The sequence below is a fragment of the Dermacentor silvarum genome, chromosome 4 (genome assembly GCF_013339745.2).
Source record: "Dermacentor silvarum isolate Dsil-2018 chromosome 4, BIME_Dsil_1.4, whole genome shotgun sequence".
In the NCBI taxonomy this organism is placed as follows: Eukaryota; Metazoa; Arthropoda; class Arachnida; order Ixodida; family Ixodidae; genus Dermacentor; species Dermacentor silvarum.
This window is the reverse complement of record NC_051157.2, coordinates 210,670,191-210,687,392: the sequence shown is the minus strand read 5'-3', so window position 1 is coordinate 210,687,392 and position 17,202 is coordinate 210,670,191. Positions and strand designations below refer to the sequence as shown.

The following is a 17,202-nucleotide window of genomic DNA, read 5'->3' as shown; positions in this document are numbered from 1 at the left end:
TACGGTGCATGTGTGGTTGTGTGGGTGCATGTGTTTGTGGAAAGAAGCGGTTTACTCGTGTTTTTGTCATTCGCTTTCGAGCAATTGGCACTAAATTGATCTAGATGACACTAAATTGATCTAGACCTCTGTCGTCTCAGACGGCCGAAGGCAACCTTTAGGTGTGTTTCGAGATCACTGAGAGTTCGTGAAAATAACGGACGCACCAGCAACATGGCAATGTACTACACGTAGTTCCTCCTTCAACTCCGCGCTTAAGCAATGAAATGCAGTTTTTACCATAGCAAACACGAGGAGATGTTCACGTACATGGAGACACAATTTTTGGCCTGTAACCGTGGTATTTAAGTATAAAAATATGTTTTTCAAGTTCATGACATAACAGTAGACAATAAAAACCACCTTGGAGATCTGTTATAGCACACAGTTGTGTTCGCGTCTCAGGAGGATATACAGTTAAGCGGACAGCGGTCATCTTAAGCATCGCCCTAATTCTTACGAAGCAGGGAATATAGACAGCTTCGCGAAGAAAGTATCCAAGTCAAAAACGATGCAGGTTACTCTGCTGTCCAAATAGGACAGCGACTGAGCTGCAGGCTTGGAAACCCGACGGGAAGGTCCTTTCACACGGGAAAACGTCGGCACGTTGCCTTGCGCGCTTAGTGTTAGCCACGTTTTCAATTTCCCAGAGTACGTGGTCACGGTCGGGGGATGCAAATATAACCAAGAGTTCGATTGCTAGCACCCAGAGCTCAATTTATACATTTTCTCTGTAAAACTGAAGAAAAAATCAGTAAAGAGAGAGAAACCGTTGGTCGCCTATGACTACAAGCAAGCGTCAGAAAAAAGAAAGAAAGCGTAGGTAGCCTATGAATACAAACACGCTTACACTGGCTCAAGTAAAAATAAAGCGTAGGTAGCCCATGAATACCAACACCTGTACATTCAGTGGCGTCAACAAGGGAGGGGCGTGAGAAATATAAGATGGAAAGACGCATCCAGTGGAATGTAGAGGAGAGAAGTCACATGCCAGCATAGAACACGCGAGTTGTCGCAGCTGCCAGAATATATGTTTCCGTTGTTCTTTCTTTGAAGTTAGTGAAACATGTGTGAGAACACGAAGACGGTCAATACGCCCCCACCTAGTTTTATGACAGCCATAGTGTGACCTCCACTAACCGTTGAGTTCCGCGCACTGCATTCCAGTGCGTTATTTGGACAGGTGCTATCTTTTGTGTTTGCAGGCAAGCTGTTTCTTATACAAAGTCTATGCATGTATGAAAAATAAAAGATAAACGAAAAGTTATATGACAAGGTGAAGTAATAAACGTCAACATGTGATGCATTCCGGTCCATCCTTATCAACCTGTTTTTCGCGACCAGAAGTATTACAAAATAAAATTACAAATGTCTATTCCAGCCAAGCAGATGACGCCAGAGCATTTACCGTTGCGCAACGCTGAGCAATGCTGTGGCGTCATCTGCTAGACTTGAAATTGACGCACTTTCATGCCTCGATGCCGCCTCTCTGGGCCCAGCAGTGTCAAAACAAGGAACTGATCGACGACAACAAAATATCGCCTCCTCAACGTCATGTGATAGAATGCGATGGCTCATATTATCATTTATTTATTGCTGCCACCACGGAAAACAAGTAAGCCGGGTGAATGAGGATCTACAGCGTGGCAGCCTGGGCACTGCCATGCATGTGGCTACACAATCACCGCAACCACCCGGAGCCGTCCCGGTAAACTCTGGGCATGCGCAATCGTGGCAGCCGGCATCGGTATTGGTAAGAACGTTCCGCTATATGCTGAAGATTTGTGATGATATGGTCATAAAAAAAAGAAATAAGAAAGGCAACCCCGAGGGAAGCGACACGGGCAAGCATGCGAAGCATCTATTCAGTTATGTGGAGTACATTAGGATTTATGAGCTGACGGCTTGTGCATGAACATATTCGTCATTTCTGGCGTTCACTGCAGGAAGCTAAGACGTTGGAAAAGGGGGCGAAGTATATCACGCTGCTTCATTGACTACTGCTGAAGGGGGCACCACTTACCTCACTCTTACATTGCATCTTTACCTTGCATGATACGCAAGAGTGTTAAGGGACAATTAGGTTGAACTTCAGGCTTTATGAGAGCCGAAGTGGCTGACTATTAAGCTAAGGATGTTTGTTTTCAATACGCTGGCTTGCTATAACGGACGCTTCCGGATATCCAGGCAGCCGTTTTAGCGGATAACGAGGCAGCCGTTTTAGTGAAAGTGGAAGTGATTAGTTATTGCGCGACAAGCATAATACAAGTTTCCTCCCACGGCAGTAACACCTCGTGTAAGTATGTTGAATTTTTTGTCCGAAACTGGGTCTGCCACATCCGTCTGTCTATATTTACGTTAAGCAGACGACGTTATCTGCAAAAGGTGGTCGTCAGACTACCTTCTCACGTTTTCCATAAGCCGAAGGAAAATTAATATTTGCCACCGACTCTGGGATTCAAAATTACGTCTTTGCAGCTATGCGCAGCTGGCTACCGGAGGCTCTAATATTAGAATGCGCTATTCGGAAACATTTTTTGTGTAATGCATGGAAAACCTCAAATGCAATCACTGCAATTGAACACTAAGGAAAAAGAGTGCACCTTGGAGAATTCTAGAAATTCGTGGGTAATACGTGCCAAGGCCACGATACGATCACGAGCCAGGCCTTACTGGTGGACTTGGCATTGATTTTGACTACTTGGGGGTTCTTTAACGTTCACCCGACACACGGTACACCCAGCCGTCGCAGTGGCTTCGCGGCTACGGTGTTCCGCTGCCAAGTACGTGGTCACAGGATCAAATCCCGGCCGCGGCTGCCGCATTTTGATGGGTGCGAACTGCAAAAACGCCCGTGTCCCGTACATTGGGGGCACGTTAAAGATCCCCTGGCGGCCAAAATTAATCCGGTGTCCCCCACTACGGCGTGCCTCATAATCAAATCGTGGTTTTGGCACGTAAGACCTCCGAATTCAATTCAATTTCCAAGGCACACGAGCTTTTTTGCATTTCACGCCCATCGAAGTGTGGCTGGGATTTCCTCTCGCGGCCTCGCAATTAGGCCGTTAAACACCACGGCGGTTGCATCTCGAAGCACTCTCTCCTTTCTAGATAGTCGTGACTCAGCTTGTGACGTGTGCCAAACGCACCAACCGATCTGGCAGTGTTTCAAGAGCAGCCATTGAATAGCCACACTATTCACCGAATGTCCATGTCCCAGGTTTAATATTAAAAGGACGGTCATCACGTTCACTGATTCGGGACCTCACACGAAGGTACGATTGTTTCCTCGCTGATCAATGCAAAATAGTGCCCGGGCAGTAGCGGGCTCATGAAAATGCAGCTATTATCTTCAAAATACACGTGCTCTTGCTTCTTGTTTTCTTAAACTATATTTGTTTATCTCTCAAATGTTCTGCGGAAGATTCCTGTATGAAGTTTCTGGGAAAACTGAGGGCGAATTTGCATAAAAGTAATGAAGATAGAATGAGGCCTGACAGCTAACACAACATTTGGTATTTTGTACTCAAACTCGCAAGACCTTTGCTAAAGGCTGCAGAGAGAAAGGAAGCACCTAGTCTTCGTTACTTCGCATTTATATATTAGCTGAAATTCACCATGCAGGACAAGCAGCAAGGTAGTAGGCAAGTTGGATAAAATCACGGCAACTCGAACAAAAGCTACTTAGTATGATTCAAGCGATAACCGCGGTGTTTTTAGTCGCTTTTTCTGACGAAAAGGCACACCGAAAGAGCAATTTCTTTCCAGTTGCATGTTGCATCAGCTGAAGTCGGTTTTAAGAAACATAATGCACATGTTGAAATCTATGCGAAGCAAAGATTTGGTGAGCCGATTAGTTAGACGCTTTACAAGGAACGGCATGCGCACAATAGTGTGCAATCGGATACAACGTATAATCTCAAGCAATGTTTATATTTATGTGCAGCGAAGGTCACAACTTGCAATATGTGCCGAAATGAAAACACTGAATGCGGTAGATGCACACTGTGGCATTTGAACGCAGCGTTGTCCGGAGGCGATGTGCGGCGATGTGCGACGAAGATTGACGATGACAGGAATATGCACAGAGAAGTACCACGTATACATTTAGCTACATAATCAAGGATTTTATATTTCTTGCGTCACAGTGTCACGTGTTCATTGTAGAGGAGCTGCCGAGAAGGGGCATATGCCTGGTGGCCAATGACCAAATGAAAAAATCTCATACATCAAAGAAGCCGTTGAATAGAATGCGCTATTCCATAACAGGCCTTTGTATTTTAGACATACCTATATGATCAGCTTTTACGGAAGAACTTGGTTTTTGTATTAGGCAGCGCAGAAGCGCGGAGAGCTGGCAAAGGAATCTTTGCTTTGATACCAATGTGCGCGGGTCCCGACTAGATTTTCTTATTGGAGCCACCGCCGAAGAAGCGCCTGACGGCTTCAGGCGTCGGGCAAACACCAAAGGCTAGGTAGACTTTGTCCGTTAGAAAAAGACAGATAGGACCTCTTTGCAGACTTCACTGGTCTGCTACGTTAAGCAGTGAACTTGATCAAGCTCAGTCGCTTCACTCCATCATTGCTTATGGACGGAATTTTAAATTCCGGCAGACGCCCAGAGTTGGTCCCGCTTTAATCCTTTTATAGCTTCTATATCTTTTATATCTTCGCCTTCACTCATACTTAAATTGCCACGCACCGGCACAGGCTAGCGTTCCTAGACAGATTAACAATGCTACGCTAAGTGATCGGTTGTCGGCTTTTCCTCTCCCGTGAGAGCCCGCGACTTTACCGGTCTACGTTATCGCTTGCCCGCCACAGTTTGGTGACCCCGGACGTGATACTGCCATACGCTCCTGTGGTAGAGACGACCATGGACCAGACCTACGCTACGAGAGCTCAAGGCCAGAACCCTTCCGAGGAAAGCGGTGAGCCCTCCTGTTCGGCCATCGCAGTCCGCCTCCCACCGTACTCAGACCAGCATCCTTCGGCGTGGTTTCTTCTGGCTGAATCGCAATTTCAAGTCGCTGGTATCCGCTCTCAAGTCTCAAAGTTTCATTACGCCGTTGCAGTGCTCTCGCCCGCCGCCAATGACGAAGTAGCGGATTTGTTGAACACCCCATTGTCTACATCCGCCTATGACGATCTCAAGGCAGCCCTGCTACAGCGCACAGCAGCTTCACAGCGTTCTCACATCCAGCAGCTTCTGTCAGCTGAAGAACTCGGCGACCGACGCCCTAGTCAACTTCTTCGCCGAATGAGGCAGCTGCTCGGAAACAACGTGAGATCCATCGACGACGCGCTGTTGCGCGAATTGTTTTTGCAACGACTCCCGGCTAACGTGCAGATGGTCCTGGCGACAGCCTCTACCACGGGTCTTACCGGACTTGCCGCTTTGTCCGACAAAGTCATCGAAGTAGCCACCCCAACCATCGCAGCCACGACATCGTCTCCGGGTGATAATACAACCGCCCTGCTTCAATGTAGGCGGGTTTGAGACGTTCCAGGGCAATTCTGATCGGCAAGTCTGATCGGCCGTTGACATGTCCATATATAGGCTGACACACAAGCGTGGCATAAACCACTATGGGCCACTGTGCTCGCTATTTCCCGCGCTGCAATGACAAAAATGTAACAGAATAATCTGCGTGAGGATTAGAACGACGATAGAAATACTCCGACACAGAAAATAATGTCATGTTTACTAAAAAATCTAAAAATACGTAAGGTACTTTCACATGTTAAAATAAAATAAGTAGCCATATTTCTTTTTAACGGTCACACGTTGTAGAGTACATCAATAATACTGCTTGCTGCTTCTACAAAATACGACCGCAGTAGAGCATTTTGCAGAAAGATATCGGGGAAAATTGTATCATTCACTGCGGCATGAAAAACATTATCGCATTGATTCGACGAAGGACGTTGTTTTTGGTTTAACTCTGTTTTCCGAAAGTTGCCTGTGAGAAACAGAAGATATCTAGAAATTTTGGAAGAACTAGAAAATTATTCACTGCAGTAGTTCAACCATCGCGGGTATGATGGGTGGTACATGTATTTTTCTACGCTTTGGCTCGACTTCATTGTGAAAGCACAGTACGGCTGCTTTCATTGTAACTTGGGGTAGCAGCTTTTTTCGTATTAGCCGTACAAGTTTTCCTTCGTTTATCTGCGTAACTCAATTACACCCTTCTTTCATTTAGTCATGTAGCTTCAAATAAATAATTATCGACACATTTGAGTGGGCGTGTCGCTCATTGGTGGAAGCGCTATGGGGTGGTAACTTGTCACCCGGAGTGGGTCTTTACCCCATTTCAGAATTGGGACAATATTAGCTTCTTTCCATGTAGATGATCCATATTCATATTACAATGTGGCATTAACACTTATAGCACGAGGAGTAACAGTCATAGCATGAGGATTATGGCATACCATAATCTACATTCTATATGAAACACTATACAGGCAGCGCGCGCAAACAGCATAAAGCAAGGTTTTAATTTGGCATTGTTAGTACGAAACTGTACGAACAAACTGACTTGCAGTCTGCAGTGTTCGCGTTTGTTTGAATGATAACTTTGGTTTATATGTGTAATAGCACAATCGCTGACTCTTTGAGGATGCTTGACGAACTACGAAAGCAAATACAGAAAAACGAACACGCAAATTTGATGACACGATTTCGTGGGATTCACTTTACCTCGCTTCTTCTGTTGGTGATTTCACCACTCGCGTACAGCTTATGAGAGGCAGAAGTTGGAGCCATCCAATCATTATTTGTCATCCTAGTGTCAGGGAGGCTACTGCCCTTGTTCGGCATAAAGGCAGAATGTAGCGGTGAATGACGATCGAACCACCTCGGTTGTTGCTCCGTACGATGACGAAAGGTCTACGCAGAGGCGTCATGAGTGAAACGGCCTCATCGACTTGCGCACCACAGCCCCGCCCGAGGCCAACATTTGCCCATAGTCTCACCGACGTCGCGGGTGCCTCAATATGTTGTGTCAAATGGCCCCTTTTTGTTAGCGGTCACGCTTTCACTACGTCGAGAAGAGTAGTGTGGCCATGTTGTGCAGCGCAATAATAGACTCGCCTCTCGCGTCGACCTTAGTTTTCACAAGCCCTTGAATGAAAACCGTGAGAACGAAACGAACTACATTCACTATTGGATTATTTGGGTCAGTGCTTAGCTTGCAAAATAACAACATCCATTTTGGCTCTGAAAGGACATCTAAAAAAAAATTAATTAAATTATGGGGTTTTACGTGCCAAAACCAGTTCTGATTATGAGGCACGCCGTAGTGGGGGACTCCGGAAATTTGGACCACCTGGGGTTCTTTAACGTGCACCTAAATCTAAGTACACGGGTGTTTTCGCATTTCGCCCCCATCGAAATGCGGCCGCCGTGGCCGGGATTCGATCCCGCGACCTCGTGCTCAGCAGCCCAACACCATAGCCACTGAGCAACCACGGCGGGTTGAAAGGACATCTGCTTCATTGCTTATCATGCAGAAGTGTTTATTCTCATTTATTCAACCCTGAACTGTAGGAGGAACGCTCTTGTTTAAACCTTCTAGACGTAGCCGCAGTAATGTATCTACTCGTGGAAACTCAAACGCAACGTTGCTATGAATACCAGTTTCTTGATGAAAAAGTCTTGCAAAGTGCGAGAGCATATGTCGCCTTGAAAAGCACAAGTCCACTTTTCCAAACGTTGACTCCTGCTTTCACCTTATTCTCGTTTTGCTCATCATCTTGAATGTCCGTTTCCCGCCTTCCCCGTGTTTTCAATGGATTGCAAAGTACAAGTAATATGAGCACTGCTTAAAGCGAAAAGTATGGCTAGTTGGAATACCGTCATTTCATGCTTTTTCAGCGCTCTAAAGAAATGGGAAAAATTGAGAGGAGAAAGACGACCTCCTACTTGTTCTTTCGTCTTCTCTCAATTTTCAGTTCTTTAAAGCGATGTAAACGCATGAAATTTAAGCGGATTTCCACTACGTGCAGAGCTTGGCCGCCTGCTGCCTGTTGTTGCCGCATATAGACGGTCATGTAAGTTACCCTGTTCACATTGTGTTCTTTTCGCTTTGCTGCTCTGAGTCGGCAATCGTAACACGCTTTCTCGGAAATTGAAAATATGCAGCGAGAGATGCTACACAGGATAACTCGCTGCCTTCACCAGGCAGCGAATTCAACGCGTCCTGATGGCTGTGACCCCCCCCCCCCCCCAAAAAAAAAAAAAAAAAAAAAGCAGACGCTGAATGGGCAGCAAATATTCCTGATGCTTCGGCGGGATTCAATTGAAAATTGTGCAGCATTGTTGCAAGGATAAAATTAGGTTCCCATTGCTGTGGGCTTGCACGTGGTGAAAGACGTGTCATCATTAGAATGAATCACTGGCGGCAAGTTTGTTTATCGTAACTTGATAAGGCCACCCCACTATCACCACTGGACGACGTACTCATATATTGTGCGCGATTAGACCCAGAGGGCGGCGGTAAAAGAACGTCGTTTACCAGGTGCCTTAACTCGGGCCTAAACCGGGACTGGGAATGCCCCCAAATTAGAACGCTAGTGTGCACGACGTGGGTAGCTGTGAATGCGTGCAAAACAAGCAGTTCTAGTTTCACATACGTGCTACTTTTGCGAAAGCGATGTGGAAAGCACCAGATGTGTTTTTCATGCGAAATCATTTACTTCTGTGTGAATGGAAGCTTGCCACGTGAATGTATTGCAAACACCCGGCGCTCCCTTCTGCTTGCATCTAGCGCCGGAAAAAGCGGGACGCCCCAACAACCTGATGTCGATTGGATGTGTATGATCTTGATGATGATCTTGATGTGTATGATCTAAGACCATGATGCCAGCGATGGCCAATATGCTACGGTGCTAACTACATTCAGAGCGAGACGACATTCCTCCGTTCTCATTGAACAGCGTGAGGTACTAATCAATCAAGAATGGCCGAAGCGAGCAGCTGTCAGAGACAAGCGTATAGCCCTGAACGCACGCAGGGCGCACAATTTTAGGCAGTCTGTATTTATAGTTATCGTTTATGGATAGCACTAAGCCAGAAAAGGTCAGCAGCATTAGTGGTGACGTCCTGTTACGCTTTGTTCCAAAACACGCTTGAAACGGTTCTGCTCAGTTGTGATTGTTCTCACCGAAGGAAGAAAAGTTTAGTAGACGTGAGGCATTCCTGCGGTTCTTGACTCATCCACAAAGAAAGCAGCAGGCTCTTACAGCGGGCACTGCAGTCTTTTAACGCGATAGCGTTAAGGGCCCCGCCCCGTGTTACAGAAATTCCGGCGTCGGCAACCGGCGTCAGCGTGCGATATCGGCGTGTGGCGGAGAAAATCATTCCCAACCACGCAGGCCCTCCGAATTTATTTAGGTGCATGTATATGCCACGCCTTCTTATATGGCATGCGGTATATGCGGGTTATATTGCCACACCATTCTATCATTAATGTTGCTCATACCTTGTCTTGCATTCTTGGCGAAGCTATTCCTCGGAATTTTGAGAATGAGAATCCACAAACAAATGTCATGAAACAAAACACCCACAGCGCATGCATTCTATGTTAAATCTTCTCAGACTGAAATATTAAAAGTACGAAACAAAAATGTCGCAGTTTCGCCCAAAGGTGAAGCATAAATTGCGATAGCAAATTAGTATAGAGCTATTCGGAGTAAGGATAGTAGTTTTATAGGCTGCATAAACTTGGACACATTCGCTTACTAACTGAATTAACAAGCGTGGTGTCAGGGCGCACAAGCAAACATGAATAGATCGCACTCAATGACCGCAGACGACTGTCAAAACGCTGGCAGAAAGCGCAGCCGCCGCAGCGAGCGAAGGTTCGTGCGGTCTATCGCTGCGACGGAAACTGAGCGGCGAATGCACAGCGCATACAAAGGTCAGAGCCGTGTGGAGATCCCTTTTAAGAGACGGTGCGGGCGACTGCCACAGTCGAACAAAGTAGAAGCTGCCCCCCGCCTTCCTCCCACGCTGCCTTGCCGCTTTCTTGCGTTCGCGTGGGATATTGAGTGGCCAGTTTCTCTTGCGCCCGGTTGCAAGATACGCATTTGGTGCCGCAGCACAGCGTCACCCCGCCTCCCTCCCTCCCATACCCCGACGGCCTACCGCGCGACGAAGGTCGCGTTTGCTTTCCGCTGTGCGTTCGCGCTTCGTGATAGCGCGCGTCCCCCGCGCGCTTTTACTCGCGCATACGGCGCACGGCGACGATTTTATCGCCCTTGGAGTTTATACGGAACCTCACGGCGACAGCGACGGCGATGGCAGAAATCCGGTTGAAGTGTCCATATAGTTGCTATTGCAATAAAACGAAAACCTGAAAATTATGCAATTGTTTTGGCGCGGCTGTGCAATATCTCCGGGATCGCCCTACGCAAGAGGCCGCGTTTGTACCAGAAAGCTCGCATTCGTGCATAGCGTTCGCCGCCAGTGTTTCCCGGTAACCATTATGGTTGCTTAAGCTGCAGTTGTCAGGAAGCGTGAGAAATAGTCAGTGATCTTTGAATGCTATCGCGTTCCACTCTTAAAAGCGAAGCTTAAGCGTCCTACAATTAAAAAAAAGATCTTAGGCATGAAGTTAGCATCGCGCGAACCCTCTAATTATGGGATAACATGCTTAGACTTTAGTATCTCTAAGCAGCGACGCTTGCTTGCGTAGAACCAGCGACCTTCCACAATGCATTGATCAAAGTGACGTTTCTATGCCTCGGTATTTCTCTTGCGATTTCGTGCACTCTGTGACGCGATCGCTTACGGTCAACACACCTCGAGTTTTCTGCTAGATACCTACAAAGTTGGTCAAGTCCGACTATATTGCAATAAAAAAATGCGGTACCGAAGGAGGGATCGAAACGTTGTTTTACGGCACAGCAGCTCAGTGCCATAAGCTATTCAGCCACGTTCGCACGCCAGTGCCGAAGCCGCTATTTGAAACGTCGTCTCGGGCGTGCGTTACGTGCCAGCTTCTCGCACGCTTCCTTCGTGACAGCTATAGTCTTTCGAGTCGCTGTGTTAGACTGGACTGCCTTCGGGATCGGCCCACATTTTTCAACAGGCCAAAAGCTATGGTGATACCGCATCAAGACTGTTGTGTAACGCGCAAAGCGTTGCCTTCGTCTAGCATACGGTATTGCATGTCGTCGCCTCCGAAGTAATTGCACACTGCAGAGGCAGCTACTTTCAGAAATTGTGCGGCGCGGAGAACCTTGCACAGCTCGAGAAGTGCAAATGCTGAACGATTGCTACATACTTGGTGAGTGTGACTCGTAACTGTAGATTGCTATGGCGGCACAAGTGCCAGCGGCGGAGGAGGGAAAAGTCTTTCTTTCCGTATGGCAAAGGTGAGAAGGTGGCCTGACCACGGCGTAACTGACGGCTCACTGCAAATCTCGTTGAGCCCTTAGGACTCTGTTGCTATAAAATGCCCGCTTTCAAGCGTCGCAACTTGAGTTACGCCCTCAGGAGAAATGCATATAGTAAAAAGAAAGCCCACACTGCACACTGTATGCGATTTCTGAATTACAAATATCGGGAACTCTTTAAGATTCTCCCTAAAATAGTGGACTGCGTCGGAATTACAAAAAAAAGAAACAATCAGATGATTCAAAGTGCGCGTGAATAGTATTTTGAATAATGTACTATGATTGTGTGTGTGTGTGTGTGTGTGTGTGTGTGTGTGTGTATTACGCACGCTTATCTATTGATATTCATGCACGATATATATTAGTCAGACATAGATTGAAAGTTATGTACTATGCGTATAATATTGTGTGAGATATTATTGTATACGTTTTAATATATCCACGATAAAATACTTCAGCCTAATGTTGTCTAATAAATTGGTAGTCATGTACGAACATTGCTAGTTGAGTTACCTTAGATTATCGCGCTATTTCCGCAATTATAGTTAACGCTTGTACGGTTGCTTTAACCCTACATGTATGCAGAGTTTTCTTATTTACCGTGCTGTACAACATTTTGCCAAATTAATGCTTTTAAACATCATGCTCTAACCGCTGCCAGGGGCACCATTGGCGCCTCTTGCCTTGCCTATACCGCGGCAGAATCACATGTGCGCATGTGTTTATAGGAAAGCAGCAGTTGCCCTGATGAAGACACGTTGTTCCCTTGTCGGAACGTTGGCATCAGCGACATTCGGTGTGTAACTACTGCTGATCACATATATGTATCAATTACGTATGTACGTGTACCATGTATTTATATTTGTGCACATTTATTTTATTTTCATCGTTGACCAAAATGAACTACTACTACTACTACTATACTACTACTACTACTACTACTACTACTACTACTACTACTACTACTACTACTACTACTACTACTACTACTACTATACACGCCACTTTCTGCTGTTGATGGCTGTACAGTAGGTGCTCAGTAGATCAGGTCGTTGCAGTTACAGTTGTGTGCGCTCTAGTCGAGTTGAGCGTCACCAGATGGCAGCACGAGCCAATCACATGAGTGTCTCCTGTATTACGTATTCCGCAAATGGTCATATGCATAAGGATAGGCAAATATTTCTAATGTAAGTGTGGAGAAACCGCATTTATCGGCAAGACGGGATCTGGGGCTCAGCATGGTCTGAGCCCCAGATCTGAGCCCCATGGTCTGAGCCCCAGAAGTGCCTGCGAACTTCTCCATCCCGTATTCGGTGGTACCAGAGGGTCTCGGTACCTTTGGGAATGATCAATCGCCATGATGTTTAGCTTCGATGGTCATAGGAGAACGAAGACGTACAGCGTAACACCAGAGCATGTTCGAACAACCGGCACCCTTTGTAAAATTTTCGAACGCTGACCGCAAGTTCCAAACAACAAAGTTAATAAAAACAAAGTTCATATCACCTAACATACATGCACAGGTAGTTTTCACTAAAGCTAGGTGTCTTCAGCATTCAGGTCTCTGCCTGATAGACATGGCGACCCCGACACTTTTGCAGGGTGGCGAAAAGAGGCGGCCGGAGCCCGACCGGCCCCTGCTGCTTCAGCTGCCGGGCGCCACGGAGCCCTGCGCTGCCTTGGCCCCAATGTTCCTGCACACAGCGATGAGGTACTACAGGTACGCACACCCTCGTCCTTATCTTCGGCGCGAACACCCATCTTACAGATAAGCTTGCACTCACTACTACAAGCAGAGTATTAGATATGATGAATTCTGTCTTCTGCGGCCCAACCATATGAATACTGCGGCACTAAGATCGAGCGGGTTCCATGTATGTGTGTGTTTTCTTTAATTATGCGTTGTGAACTCATCTGGTAATATACTTTTTCATGTATACACAATGTTTCGGATTCTCAGTTTGAATAGATTTGAATATTCTTTACTGCAGTTATGGTTTTATATTTTAGAGAGTTTTCTGTGCCTGCAGTGTAAAGTTCTTGCATTTGCTCTATTTTCCCACTGTAATGCTTTGGGGTGGTGTGGGTATTTAAATAAGTGAAGAAATAAAGATAGAAATACTAGCAATAATAATTGCCAGATAAAACAAGGACATGTTATACTGCTAACGCGATTACGCGCGAGGAAGTATCGTGCTTTGACCGAATTTCCTACCACAACTAACAAATATTGTTGCACAAGGTAGAGACTAAATTTCTTGGCTTGATATGACGTGCCTGTATACTCTGTTACAACATATAATGCGTGCGTCCATACGCCAGTATTTGCCGCAGACACAATGAAGCAGTGCTTTTAATATTCTAATTCGATCAGAGGTTCCTTTCTTTAGTTGCATCTTGCAGGTCTCCTTCGTTATAGACATTGGAAAGTGTCATGTAAAGTCACTGTCTAGCATAGAAGTATGATGTCGCTGGACAAGACGGCACAAAAAGAAAAAAAAAACTAACAATGAAATCAACAAAACTGGAAACAGCACGCGATGCGGACTCTGCCCACGTGTGCACTCGCATATGTAATTTGAAGCTTCGATTGTTTATGTTGACTGTTTGCGACCATTGTTAGAACACGACTTCATTAATTCGCTTATTAATTGCTGAGCTATTGACGAGGTTGTAAGTTTTCATTTTTTGCCTCTTGGTGTATGCGTTGCTGCGATTTATAAATTTTTCGTGCTTAAATAGATGTCATAATTAGCAAGCATGTATTTTCCATTGTTTGGCACACTTTTATTGATTATATAGCACACATAGATTATAATGCACACAACACTGACACAAATTAGAAGCTACGCAACACAAGGCTTCGCCAATAACGTGGCGGAGAGGATGGCACCACGGTAGATCAATTGGTACAGCGCCGCCCCTTATAATGCGGGATACGTGGATACCTTCATTTTTACTTTACCATATAATTTCAAAATTTCAATTAAACACAATTAACGTGTAATATAATTTCTGTGCATCTTGATATAAATCTAGCCCCTCGGTTTCGCCCACTCTTCTCGTTCGTTGCAAGTGTGGCAGTCTTGATATCATGATGTAGTTTATTGACCAGTCGCCTGCTTTTAAGCTCACGTACTACGGGACACCTGCGATTAGTAGGATGCTCCGCCGCCTTGACTTGAGCGGCGCTAGCTAACACTCCCAGGAATAATCTCCGTTCACGTGCAAAAATACTTAAGGAAGCGGCCCAGAGGACGGCGCTGCTGTAGCTGAATTGGTAAGGTACTGTACGTGTAATGGGGGAGGGTTCAGTCCCTATATACCTGCGGTGTAGGCCATGGTCCATTCTTTATTTCGAACATTGATGCGTCAGTCAATGGACTCTCTGACTACTGAATTGAGGTTAGCGTGCTTTATAAAGAGAGACCGGTCGTCTATAATCCGAATGAGAAGGGCAATCGCAGTCAATTTCGGCAATGTGCGATGTAGGTAAGCCGAAATGAAGTTGTCAAGGACTGCGCATGAACGAGAGCTTTTACGTTTGCTAACGGCTTTGCAATAGTATTCCCCTCAGTCAAGGTTATTTCTGCGCATGCGCGTGTCGGATATCCCGCGCAGTGCAATATCGCTGTTCTCGATGCAAACGTACAAGCTTAGATGATCAGGCGTGCGACTGACTTTCCCGAGGTGCCCATTGCAGGCTATGGATCTACACGTGCAACGTGGCACTTCTGCTGAGTGCGCTGGCGTTCTCAGTGGCGGCCGCCTGGGTGCTGTCCGACTACCGAGCTTCGCTGGTGCCAGGCCTGCGGCTGGCCGACCCGACCTTCGTGTACGCTGTGCCTGCGCTGCTCCTACAAGGTGGCCTACTACAGGCAAGTCGCCTGCTAGCGTTCTCTGCGCCACCCACAATCAAATGCGGAATGCTAACAGGCATCGTTGCTGCCCTACGCCACACATCGTCTCACTGCAGCATGATACTTGCGTCTCAATGTTTCGATGACGGGCTCACCGTCAATACGTATCGCCTCATACGATGCAAGAGAATGGCCGTGTTTAAAACATACATTTATATTTCTTTATGGATGAGTACGGGCAACTCATCAGATTTTTTTTTTTGGTACTGAGTACGTTTTGGTATTGTGTAGTTGTGGTACTGACTACGGAGTTTCTAGCAAAATGTCTTCGGCCAACTCTGTATGACAGGCAGCAAGTGTCTTTTGTTGGTTTAAAGCAGGAACATAAGACGAAAGAGAAGAAGTTTGGCACTCGCCACCTTTTTTTTAAAGCACAGTCAGATGCATTGTCTCCGGCTACAGTGGTATCACATACATATGTAAAGAAAATACAACTGTGCCAACTGTTGAATAATGTAGGGATCTCCGTTGTATACTCCAAGTCGACTGATCACCTCTTTTTAGTTTGTTTATTGCCTTCCTGATTCATCGTTTAAGAACATGTGCGCAAAGTAAATACGAAAGGCCCCATCGTCGAAGCATTCTTTGAACTATGTGACTACCTCCTGTTTCGGCCATTATGCGGTGGTTGCGTGGAGCTCGAAAATGTGGAACCTGTCCTAAACAGGATTCATTGTCCACTGACCCTTCGTAATTGGGAGTGTCTAGGGCTGACGATGGTGCGTTCATGGTTCTGATCATTGTTGTTTATGGTGGATATCTGTTCTTGAGGTCGACATACAATCAAGGCGTAGCGTTGGATTCCCTTGATGATGCGACGCTGATGAGTCGCCTATAGCAGGCGCTCATTCTGTGAATTTGTGTCACACTAACTGGAGGTTACGGGCGCAGGCGAACCCGGTCGCCCAAATACTGCCGTTGTTCTACTTCGTTGTCGCCTTCAACTACCGCCAGTTTGCCAATAAGCGCAAGAGCGCAGCAATGACATTTTTTTTCTATTTCGTAGGCTTTAGTAGCTGGGAAAAAAGAAACATTTAAAATATATTTCGCAAATGTGTGCGAGTCTGAACAATTGATACATCACAGGCAATGACTTCTCAAACCTTTGAAAGTACCAGGCGTCTGTTTGTTGGCGGTTCTTGGTGATGATTTAGTACTAGCGCCCAGGTGGTCCCTGTTGCTGGTCAAACAGCTGCGGCTGTTTGACCAGCCACATGGTTTGACCAGCCCTATACAGCGTACCTCGCACTCATATTCCTGGTTCTGGCGCGTAAAGATCGAGAACTTAACACAGGCGTCGTTGCCCGGCAACGCCGTCAGCATTCACCGCCGCAGTTGTGCAACTCCTAGCTGATCTCCAACATGGAGCTGGAAAAATGCGCCGTGAGGAAATACAATGACAGATTACTGGCTAAAGAAACCGCAGAAAAAAGGTCTTGCTTAGGAATAAGTAGGATTAAGTTTTGAACTAAGCTCTTGTTGCCGGCTTTTATGCAGGCTACGCTGCAATATCATGGCTCCAGCTTTCACCACCGCAACGGTACTAATTTCTAGATGAACGTGAAGACGGTTTAATGTGGTGTGAGAAAGAAATGAATTAGAGATTACTGGTTAAAAGAAAACCGTTCATATAAGTTTTAATAAGTTACGTTATACATAAGTTAAAAAATTACTCCATCTCCCAGTAAAGGGAACCATGTGTGGATGCGAAGCAGCGGGGAGATGATTAGCTTGAGCGGGAGAAGGTTTCGCGGCAGCGGCCCGAGCGCTCATCGCGGCGCTGCACAGGAGAGAGAATGAGGCGCGCGTGCTCCGTCATTTTTATACCGCGGAACTACCG

At 46.2% G+C, this 17,202-nt stretch overlaps 1 protein-coding gene across 3 annotated transcripts in view; it reads left to right on the top strand.

The window, feature by feature from the left end:
• Positions 1-17,202, top strand: part of LOC119450924 (CD151 antigen) — a 315,023-nt gene that overhangs the window by 276,935 nt on the left and 20,886 nt on the right. For 2 of the 3 annotated variants that reach the window (XM_049666349.1, XM_037714390.2), the window contains 2 exons: positions 13,044-13,162; positions 15,146-15,320. In XM_049666349.1, the coding sequence (XP_049522306.1) occupies positions 13,044-13,162; positions 15,146-15,320 (294 nt within the window). Of the gene's footprint in view, positions 1-1,632; positions 1,793-13,043; positions 13,163-15,145; positions 15,321-17,202 lie in introns of those variants that run through there. The other variant, XM_049666348.1, reaches the window with a different exon arrangement.